General features: G+C 46.2%; 1 protein-coding gene across 1 annotated transcript; it reads right to left on the bottom strand.

The window, feature by feature from the left end:
- Nucleotides 1-1,874: 1,874 nt before the first annotated feature.
- LOC115118609 (zinc finger protein 501-like) lies at nt 1,875-8,730 on the bottom strand. Its single transcript, XM_065016295.1, has 4 exons — nt 7,350-8,730; nt 6,699-6,796; nt 6,458-6,563; nt 1,875-3,489 (listed from the first exon to the last, which is right to left on the bottom strand). Exons 1-4 carry the CDS (start codon nt 7,585-7,587, stop codon nt 2,489-2,491), a joined length of 1,443 nt encoding a protein of 480 aa, XP_064872367.1. The 5' UTR covers nt 7,588-8,730; the 3' UTR covers nt 1,875-2,488.
- Between the last annotated feature and the right edge of the window lie 2,336 nt (nt 8,731-11,066).

The raw sequence follows: 11,066 nt of genomic DNA, 5'->3' as shown, positions 1-11,066 counted from the left end.
AGAGTAGAGGCCTGAGGGCACAATGTGTTGTAGATATGTGGTAGTAGAGTAGAGGTCTGAGGGAACACAATGTGTTGTAGATATGTGGTAGTAGAGTAGAGGCCTGAGGACACACACTTAATGTGTTGTAGATATGTGGTAGTAGAGTAGAGGCCTGAGGACACACAATATGTTGTAGATATGTGGTAGTAGAGGAGAGGCCTGAGGGCACAATGTGTTGTAGATATGTGGTAGTAGAGTAGTGGTCTGAGGGAACACAATGTGTTGTAGATATGTGGTAGTAGAGTAGAGGCCTGAGGCCACACACTTAATGTGTTGTAGATATGTGGTAGTAGAGTAGAGGCCTGAGGCCACACACTTAATGTGTTGTAGATATGTGGTAGTAGAGGCCTGAGGGCACACAATATGTTGTAGATATGTGGTAGTAGAGTAGAGGCCTGAGGACACACACTTAATGTGTTGTAGATATGTGGTAGTAGAGTAGAGGCCTGAGGACACACAATATGTTGTAGATATGTGGTAGTAGAGTAGAGGCCTGAGGACACACACTTAATGTGTTGTAGATATGTGGTAGTAGAGTAGAGGCCTGAGGACACACAATATGTTGTAGATATGTGGTAGTAGAGTAGAGGCCTGAGGGCACAATATGTTGTAGATATGTGGTAGTAGAGTAGAGGTCTGAGGGAACACAATGTGTTGTAGATATGTGGTAGTAGAGTAGAGGCCTGAGGGCACAATGTGTTGTAGATATGTGGTAGTAGAGTAGAGGTCTGAGGGAACACAATATGTTGTAGATATGTGGTAGTAGAGTAGAGGCCTGAGGACACACACTTAATGTGTTGTAGATATGTGGTAGTAGAGTAGAGGCCTGAGGACACACAATATGTTGTAGATATGTGGTAGTAGAGTAGAGGCCTGAGGGCACAATGTGTTGTAGATATGTGGTAGTAGAGTAGAGGTCTGAGGGAACACAATGTGTTGTAGATATGTGGTAGTAGAGTAGAGGCCTGAGGCCACACACTTAATGTGTTGTAGATATGTGGTAGTAGAGTAGAGGCCTGAGGACACACACTTAATGTGTTGTAGATATGTGGTAGTAGAGTAGAGGCCTGAGGACACACACTTAATGTGTTGTAGATATGTGGTAGTAGAGTAGAGGCCTGAGGGCACACAATATGTTGTAGATATGTGGTAGTAGAGTAGAGGCCTGAGGGCACAATATGTTGTAGATATGTGGTAGTAGAGTAGAGGTCTGAGGGAACACAATGTGTTGTAGATATGTGGTAGTAGAGTAGAGGCCTGAGGGCACAATATGTTGTAGATATGTGGTAGTAGAGTAGAGGCCTGAGGACACACAATATGTTGTAGATATGTGGTAGTAGAGTAGAGGCCTGAGGGCACAATGTGTTGTAGATATGTGGTAGTAGAGTAGAGGCCTGAGGGCACAATATGTTGTAGATATGTGGTAGTAGAGTAGAGGTCTGAGGGAACACAATGTGTTGTAGATATGTGGTAGTAGAGTAGAGGCCTGAGGGCACACACTTATTAATGTGTTGTGAAATCTGTTATGAAGGTTTTGTAATATTTTTAAAATGTTTAACTGCCTTTGTTTAGCTGGACCCCAGGAAGAGTAGGGGCCTGAGGGAACACACTTAATGTGTTGTAGATATGTCTTAGTTTCGGGAAGAATCCATCATAAATACAAACACAAAGACTTGTGCCACTTACTTACTTATATAATCGTTGACACTTTGCAATAGTGTTACTGGAATTAAAGTCCTACATGTTTTATTACCCAATTAAATTAAACACGGTCCACTCCTAAGAATTTGTAAGACTTTTTTTTTTGTGCATAAAATGGACAGAGACCAGTCTGGAAATCAATCAGCAGCGTTTATTCTCGAGAACTGAACATGAAACATTATACAACGGGTTATAAACTGAAAATGACGTCATTAGTCTTCGTTCCGTCTCTTCTCCACACCGGTACAAAGGCTGTATAGGTCTCAAGCCTTCTCACATCGTCTCTCACCAATTTAGATCATGTATGACCGAGACAAGGTCTCCCTGTGTAGATCAGCATTCTAGCCAGTCTGACGATAAGTTCATTCATTTCTACCAGTCATTGTTCTAATTCTTGATTATATTTACACACATTATATTCAGTACTAGGATTAAAAGAAAATTCATACATATACAGTAACATAATTAGTATTCTGATTAGTCAGTCCTGATTGAAATGTATACATAATTAGTTATTATTGATTTTAAAAAATCCCTTAACAAATAGAAAATCATATGATGAACAACAGAGGGTTTATACTTATCAAATCAATCAAAGCTCATCAAAACCAAATAGACAATTTTAAATATTTAATCTGATATTAGAAATGATCATGTCTCAAAATGAAAAAACAACAAAAGTAAAAACCTTTTTTCTGGTTTCATACAATTTGATTTCACATGAAACAAAAACACAAATGATCAGTCAGAAACACAAGTCAGAACACAGCCTCTCTATTCTCTCATGTGATTTCAGGTCCTCTGACTGGGAAAATGTCTTTCCACACTGAGAGCAGTGGTATGTCTTCTCCTCCTGTGTATGTATTCTTTCATGCTTATTCAGGTGCCTTAACCAATTAAATCTTTTTCCACACTGGGAGCAGTGGTAGGTCTTATCCCCTCCTGTGTGTTTCCTGTCATGCATAATCAGGGCTTCTAACTGGGTAAACCACTTTCCACACGAGGAACATTGGTACTTTTCCTTTTTGTATGTGTGTATTTGCTCATGTGATTTCAGAGTGCTTAACCTCAGAAAACTCTTTCCACAATGAGAACATGTGTTAGACTTCTCTCCAGAGTGCATTTGCATATGATCTTTGAGGCTCGTTAACTGCCTAAAACTCATTCCACACTGGGAACAGTGGTAAGGCTTTTCTCCTGTGTGTATTCTCTCGTGTAATTTCAGATGTTGCGATCGTCTAAAACTCTTTCCACAGTAGGAACAGTGGTAAGGCTTCTCACCTGTGTGTATTCTCTCATGCATTTTCAAGACATTTAACACTGAAAAAGCAATTCCACATTTGGAGCAGTGATAAGGCTTCTCTCCAGAGTGTATTCGCGTATGACTTTTCAGACTCCCTAACTGAGTAAAACTCTTTCCACACTGGGAACAGTGGTGGCGCTTTTCTCCTGTATGTATTCTCTTATGATCTTTCAGGTCCCTTGACTGGTTAAAACTCTTTCCACACTGGGAGCAGTGGTATGGCTTTTCTCCTGGATGTATTCTCTTGTGCTTTTTCAGGGACCCTATCTCGGTAAAACTCTTTCCACACTGGGAGCAGTGGTAAGGTTTATCACCTGTGTGTGTCCTCTCGTGTCTTTTCATGTTCCCTAACTGGGTAAAACTCTTTGCACACTGGGAGCAGTGGTATGGTCTTGCTGGTTTGGACGTTTCTTCCTTTGGTTCCTCAGAGTCTGGTCTTTCTCCTGCCAAAAACAAACAAAGTGTTTATTTAATCATAGAGACATGAATGAAACTTCCACATATTTATTCCACATATTTAATCCAAATCAGATCCATTTTACAGTGTGGCTTTAGAGGAATACAGAGAGATTCTGGTAACTAGCATTAGCGCAATGACTGGAAGTCTACAGGTACAGTAGCATATGCTAAGGTACCTGTATTCCCAATCTGGCCCTCATACCATCACGGTCACCTAATCATCCCCAGTCTACAATTGGCACATTCATCCCCCATCCTCTCCCCCGAAACTATTCCCAATTGCGTTGGTTTAAATGAGAATGTGTTCTCAGTCAACTTACCTGGTAAAATAAGGGCTAAATAAAATTAGGGGCTAAATAAAATAAGTGCTAAATAAAATAAGGGCTAAATAAAATAATGGTTAAATAAATGAAAGAGGGAAAAAGAAAGACATCCAGTCATTTCATTAACACTAGTTATCATTGGCTCACAAAACAACCTCTTCAGTTCCTTCCTGCTGCACACAGACACCATAACAATGGTATCCAGGACAACCAGAAAGAATCTCACGCTGTTCCTACATTAAAAAACAACACATTCAATGTAGAACTTCACTAGAATGTCCATACAGGGGGATTCCTCACTACGTGTCATCCTTCTACAGTAGAATGTCCATACAGGGGGATTCCTCACTACGTGTCATCCTTCTACAGTAGAATGTCCATACAGGGGGATTCCTCACTACGTGTCATCCTTCTACAGTAGAATGTCCATACAGGGGGATTCCTCACTACGTGTCATACATCTACAGTAGAATGGATTCCTCACTACGTGTCATCCATCTACAGTACAGGGGGATTCCTCACTACATGTCATCCTTCTACAGTAGAATGTCCATACAGTGGGATTCCTCACTACGTGTCATCCTTCTACAGTAGAATGTCCATACAGTGGGATTCCTCACTACGTGTCATCCTTCTACAGTACAATGTCCAATACATGGGGATTCCTCACATTACATTCAGCTCTTTAACACCACCAGTTAGTCCTAGCAGTAAGGGTATATTACATTACATACAGCTATTTAACACCACCAGTTAGTCCAGCAGTAAGGGTACATTACATACAGCTATTTAACACCACCAGTTAGTCCTAGCAGTAAGGGTACATTACATACAGCTATTTAACACCACCAGTTAGTCCTAGCAGTAAGGGTACATTACATACAGCTATTTAACACCACCAGTTAGTCCTAGCAGTAAGGGTACATTACATACAGCTATTTAACACCACCAGTTAGTCCAGCAGTAAGGGTACATTACATTACATACAGCTATTTAATACCACCAGTTAGTCCTAGCAGTAAGGGTACATTACATTACATACAGCTATTTAACACCACCAGTTAGTCCTAGCAGTAAGGGTACATTACATACAGCTATTTAACACCACCAGTTAGTCCTAGCAGTAAGGGTACATTACATTACATACAGCTATTTAACACCACCAGTTAGTCCTAGCAGTAAGGGTACATTACATACAGCTATTTAACACCACCAGTTAGTCCTAGCAGTATTTAACACCACCAGTTAGTCCTTACATTACATTACAGCTATTTAACACCACCCCAGTTAGTCCTTACATACAGCTATTTAACACCACCAGTTAGTCCAGCAGTACATTACATTACATACAGCTATTTAACACCACCAGTTAGTCCAGCAGTAAGGGTACATTACATACATACAGCTATTTAACACCACCAGTTAGTCCTAGCAGTAAGGGTACATTACATACAGCTATTTAACACCACCAGTTAGTCCTAGCAGTAAGGGTACATTACATTACATACAGCTATTTAACACCACCAGTTAGTCCCAGCAGTAAGGGTACATTACATTACATACAGCTATTTAACACCACCAGTTAGTCCAGCAGTAAGGGTACATTACATTACATACAGCTATTTAACACCACCAGTTAGTCCTAGCAGTAAGGGTACATTACATACAGCTATTTAACACCACCAGTTAGTCCTAGCAGTAAGGGTACATTACATACAGCTATTTAACACCACCAGTTAGTCCTATTAGTAAGGGTACATTACATTACATACAGCTATTTAACACCACCAGTTAGTCCTAGCAGTAAGGGTACATTACATACAGCTATTTAACACCACCAGTTAGTCCTAGCAGTAAGGGTACATTACATATAGCTATTTGCCTTCGACCGCTGCGATACAGCCTGGAATCGAACCAGAGTCTGTAGTGACGCCTCGAGCACGGAGATGCGGTGCCTTCGACCGCTGCGATACAGCCTGGAAACGGCTTAGAGAGCTTTCATTACAGAGGAGGCCAAGTCTGGCTGATAGAAACGGCTTAGAGAGCTTTCATTACAGAGGAGGCCAAGTCTGGCTGATAGAAACGGCTTAGAGAGCTTTCATTACAGAGGAGGCCAAGTCTGGCTGATAGAAACGGCTTAGAGAGCTTTCATTACAGAGGAGGCCAAGTCTGGCTGATAGAAACGGCTTAGAGAGCTTTCATTACAGAGGAGGCCAAGTCTGGCTGATAGAAACGGCTTAGAGAGCTTTCATTACAGAGGAGGCCAAGTCTGGCTGATAGAAACGGCTTAGAGAGCTTCCATTACAGAGGAGGCCAAGTCTGGCTGATAGAAACGGCTTACAACCTTACATCAGATCATCTTGAAACTTTCTCTCTAAATCTAACTTTCATCAAGGTTTTATATGGTCTATTGGTTTCTCTCTAAAGCTAAATTTCATCACGGTTTTATATGGTCTATTGGTTTCTCTCTTTTCATTGGCAGAATCCTTTTTCAGTGTTATGATATTCATAACATCCATATCCACCAGTCTATCTTCCTGTCAACTAACAGAACTCTGCTGGTTGTCCTGGTAACAGATACCAGTGGGCAGATCTGTTGTATTTGTTCAAACTAAACTAAATCACTTACTTTGATGAGTCAAAACTGATCCTTTCTTCTTCTCCTCTCGCAGTAAGGTGCTACCGGGAGAGGAACGACACGGGGACTCCGGGAGGGAGGAGGGGCTAGCGTTGTCCTGGTAACCATAAAGAGGGGACACAAACACATACCATTATGGATGCTGATGACACTGTTGACATAAAGTGCTTTACAGAAACCCAGCCCAGACCCAGAGAGAGCAAGTTGTATGCTAGACCAGACCAAGCTGTACCATCTGGTGTTCTGATCTGGAGAGACTCTTCTCTGCCTCGTCAGCATCAGGATGTTGTTGAGGCTCCCCAGAGGATCCAGGATAGTCATGTCTCTCTCCTGTGTGAATGAGAACATCAAACAGATGGTAAACATATGATCTACTATTGCAATCAGAGTCTTACAAGAGGCATGAATATGTCTAAAATGGGCCCAAATGTCCACTTTCATCATGATGCACTTTAATTTACGATGCAAATGTAAAAGGGTCGTTCCACTAAATGGGTGCATTTTTCGTCCACTTCGATATTTTAAGTATGAATTACGCACCAATATTGATTTTTAAAAGCCTGTTATATTAGATGAGGTGCGCTTTAATGTAGACCACATGGAGAATTCAATACTCAATAATTCAATAATCTCATTTATAAGTCCCATTAGCAGGGGCAGAACGACCGAGTTTCACCTTGTCCGCGCAGGGATTTGAGTTGCAACGCTCTAACCACTAGGCTACCTGCCACCCCGATATGTGCCACTGCCAGATTGCCCCTTCAACAATTCCTACAGTACTGAACAACATATTCAAGTGTAGAACTTCAGTATAATGCCCTTTAAAATCACACATTAGTTCAACAACTGCAGTTTGTGTCCCTATTTTTAAGACAATACTCACTGGTGTTAACAGGATCTTCAGTCTCCTCCTCATCCTCCTCTTTAATTGAGATAGCCTCCTCTTCCTCTTTTACTCCAAAAGGTTCTTTCTCTTCTTTCACTGTAATATCCACCTCTTCTTCTTCTAATGTGACAGTCTCCTCTTCTTCCTTTTTTATTCTTAAAGCTTCTTCCTCTTCTTCTTTTACGATGACGTTCAGCCCTAGAGCTTCTTTCTCCGAATAGCTTAGTGAGCACATGGTCGCGATGTTAGCTAGCTAGATAGTTAGCATTAGCGTTTAGCCTAGTGCAGTAACGTTAACAATTGAACAAATTAGCCAATTTCATTTAACAAGTAAATAACTTATTTTTTTCAACTAGTCAATACGTTCAACAGAATGATGTTTAAAAACACTGGCATTAATATAAACAAGACTGGTTTAATGTGCGCTACCGAAGTGGTTGAATCAGTAGTCTTTTACTGCCGTTGAAGCTTTCCGTCCACTAGATTATACGTCACGCAAGAAACATCACCTGAAAGCCTTCCATCGCCATCTGCTGACTGGAGTGGGTAACACAGATTGGTAAAATCTCCATTCCATAATTTATTCTGGCGAACAATGTCATGAGAAGTAATTTAAAAACAACCGGATGTTGTGTTCTCTTTTACTTCATACAGCTAAAACTTTCCTCCAGGGCTAACCTTCCCATTAGGCAACAAATTGTCGATGGCCACATTAAAAATATTTAAAAAATGGGCCAAGACACATGGCTAACAACACATAATTGGGGTGGCTGGTAGCCTAGTGGTTAGAGCATTGGCCTAGTAACCGAATCCCTGAGCTGACAAGGTAAAAATGTGTCATTCTGCCCCTGAACAGGCAGTTAACCCACTGTTCCTAGGCTGTCAATGAAAATAATAGTTTATTATTAACTGACTTGCCTAGTTAAAGGTAAAGTAATTCTGCCCAAAAACAATGAAAACGTCTCTCTCTCTTTAGGTGAGTGTTGGTGCCCACTTTGTAAAAGGCAACATGGACAGATAGGACTCTACCTGTGTCGAGCACATGCCCCTTTACCCTTCCTGTCTCTAAAGTGCCTCTCTATTGGCCCAGCGTCGTTCGTGGTTAGGGGAGGGTTTGGCCCAGCGTGGTTAGGGGAAGGTTTGGCCCAGCGTGGTTAGGGGAGGGTTTGGCCCAGCGTGGTTAGGGGAGGGTTTGGCCCAGTGTGGTTAGGGGAGGGTTTGGCCCAGCGTGGTTAGGGGAGGGTTTGGCCCAGCGTGGTTAGGGGAGGGTTTGGCCCAGTGTGGTTAGGGGAGGGTTTGGCCCAGCGTGGTTAGGGAGGGTTTGGCCCAGTGTGGTTAGGGGAGGGTTTGGCCCAGCGTGGTTAGGGGAGGGTTTGGCCCAGCGTGGTTAGGGGAGGGTTTGGCCCAGCGTGGTTAGGGGTTAGGGAGGTTTGGCCCAGCGTGGTTAGGGAGGGTTTGGCCCAGCGTGGTTAGGGGAGGGTTTGGCCAACGTGGTTAGGGGAGGTTTGGCCCAGTGTGGTTAGGGAGGGTTTGGCCCAGTGTGGTTAGGGGAGGGTTTGGCCCAGTGTGGTTAGGGGAGGGTTTGGCCCAGCGTGGTTAGGGGAGGGTTTGGTCCAGTGTGGTTAGGGGAGGGTTTGGCCCAGTGTGGTTATAGGCCCAACGTGGTTAGGGGAGGATTTGGCCCAGCATGGTTAGGCCCAACGTGGTTAGGGGAGGGTTTGGCCCAGCGTGGTTAGGGGAGGGTTTGGCCCAGCGTGGTTAGGGGAGGGTTTGGCCCAGCATGGTTAGGGGAGGGTTTGGCCCAGCGTGGTTAGGCCCAACGTGGTTAGGGGAGGGTTTGGCCCAGCGTGGTTAGGGAGGGTTTGGCCCAGCGTGGTTAGGGAGGGTTTGGCCCAGCGTGGTTAGGGGAGAGTTTGGCCCAGCGTGGTTAGGGAGGGTTTGGCCCAGCGTGGTTAGGGAGGGTTTGGCCCAGCATGGTTAGGGAGGGTTTGGCCCAACGTGGTTAGGGGAGGGTTTGGCCCAGCGTGGTTAGGGAGGGTTTGGCCCAGCATGGTTAGGCCCAACGTGGTTAGGGGAGGGTTTGGCCCAGCGTGGTTAGGGGAGGGTTTGGCCCAGCGTGGTTAGGGGAGGGTTTGGCCCAGCGTGGTTAGACGGAGGGTTTGGCCCAGCGTGGTTAGGGAGGGTTTGGCCCAGCGTGGTTAGGGGAGGGTTTGGCCCAGCGTGGTTTGGGGAGGGTTTGGCCCAGCGTGGTTAGGGAGGGTTTGGCCCAGCGTGGTTAGACGGAGGGTTTGGCCCAGCGTGGTTAGACGGAGGGTTTGGCCCAGCGTGGTTAGGGGAGGGTTTGGCCAACAGTGTTAGGGGAGGTTTTGGCCCAGTGTGGTTAGGGGAGGGTTTGGCCCAGCGTGGTTAGGGGAGGGTTTGGCCCAGCGTGGTTAGGCCCAACGTGGTTAGGGGAGGGTTTGGCCCAGCATGGTTAGGCCCAACGTGGTTAGGGGAGGGTTTGGCCCAGCGTGGTTAGGGGAGGGTTTGGCCCAGCGTGGTTAGGGGAGGGTTTGGCCCAGCATGGTTAGGGGAGGGTTTGGCCCAGCGTGGTTAGGCCCAACGTGGTTAGGGGAGGGTTTGGCCCAGCGTGGTTAGGGAGGGTTTGGCCCAGCGTGGTTAGGGAGGGTTTGGCCCAGCGTGGTTAGGGGAGAGTTTGGCCCAGCGTGGTTAGGGAGGGTTTGGCCCAGCGTGGTTAGGGAGGGTTTGGCCCAGCATGGTTAGGGAGGGTTTGGCCCAACGTGGTTAGGGGAGGGTTTGGCCCAGCGTGGTTAGGGAGGGTTTGGCCCAGCATGGTTAGGCCCAACGTGGTTAGGGGAGGGTTTGGCCCAGCGTGGTTAGGGGAGGGTTTGGCCCAGCGTGGTTAGGGGAGGGTTTGGCCCAGCGTGGTTAGGGGAGGGTTTGGCCCAGCGTGGTTAGACGGAGGGTTTGGCCCAGCGTGGTTAGACGGAGGGTTTGGCCCAGCGTGGTTAGGGGAGGGTTTGGCCCAGCGTGGTTTGGGAGGGTTTGGCCCAGCGTGGTTAGGGGAGGGTTTGGCCCAGCGTGGTTAGACGGAGGGTTTGGCCCAGCGTGGTTAGACGGAGGGTTTGGCCCAGCGTGGTTAGGGGAGGGTTTGGCCAACAGTGTTAGGGGAGGGTTTGGCCCAGTGTGGTTAGGGGAGGGTTTGGCCCAGCATGGTTAGGCCCAACGTGGTTAGGGGAGGGTTTGGCCCAGCGTGGTTAGGGGAGGGTTTGGCCCAGCGTGGTTAGGGGAGGGTTTGGCCCAGCGTGGTTAGACGGAGGGTTTGGCCCAGCGTGGTTAGACGGAGGGTTTGGCCCAGCGTGGTTAGACGGAGGGTTTGGCCCAGCGTGGTTAGGGGAGGGTTTGGCCCAGCGTGGTTTGGGGAGGGTTTGGCCCAGCGTGGTTAGGGGAGGGTTTGGCCCAGCGTGGTTAGACGGAGGGTTTGGCCCAGCGTGGTTAGACGGAGGGTTTGGCCCAGCGTGGTTAGGGGAGGGTTTGGCCAACAGTGTTAGGGGAGGGTTTGGCCCAGTGTGGTTAGGGGAGGGTTTGGCCAACAGTGTTAGGGGAGGGTTTGGCCCAGCGTGGTTAGGGGAGGGTTTGGCCCAGCGTGGTTAGGGGAGGGTTTGGCCCAGCGTGGTTAGGCCCAGCGTGGTTAGGGAGGGTTAGCGTGGTTAG

The sequence above is a fragment of the Oncorhynchus nerka genome, unplaced genomic scaffold, assembly GCF_034236695.1.
Source record: "Oncorhynchus nerka isolate Pitt River unplaced genomic scaffold, Oner_Uvic_2.0 unplaced_scaffold_1049, whole genome shotgun sequence".
NCBI classification, from domain to species: domain Eukaryota; kingdom Metazoa; phylum Chordata; class Actinopteri; order Salmoniformes; family Salmonidae; genus Oncorhynchus; species Oncorhynchus nerka.
This window is presented reverse-complemented; position numbering and strand designations above follow the sequence as displayed.

Excerpts from the sequence above, each read along its gene's own strand:
- LOC115118609 (XM_065016295.1), bottom strand. The coding sequence starts at position 7,587 with ATGTGCTCACTAAGCTATTCGGAGAAAGAAGCTCTAGGGCTGAACGTC. Across the intron at positions 6,564-6,698 it reads CCAGATCAGAACACCAGATG|GACAACGCTAGCCCCTCCTC; the intron begins GTACAGCTTGGT and ends TATGGTTACCAG. Across the intron at positions 3,490-6,457 it reads ATCAGTTTTGACTCATCAAA|GAGAAAGACCAGACTCTGAG; the intron begins GTAAGTGATTTA and ends TGTTTTTGGCAG.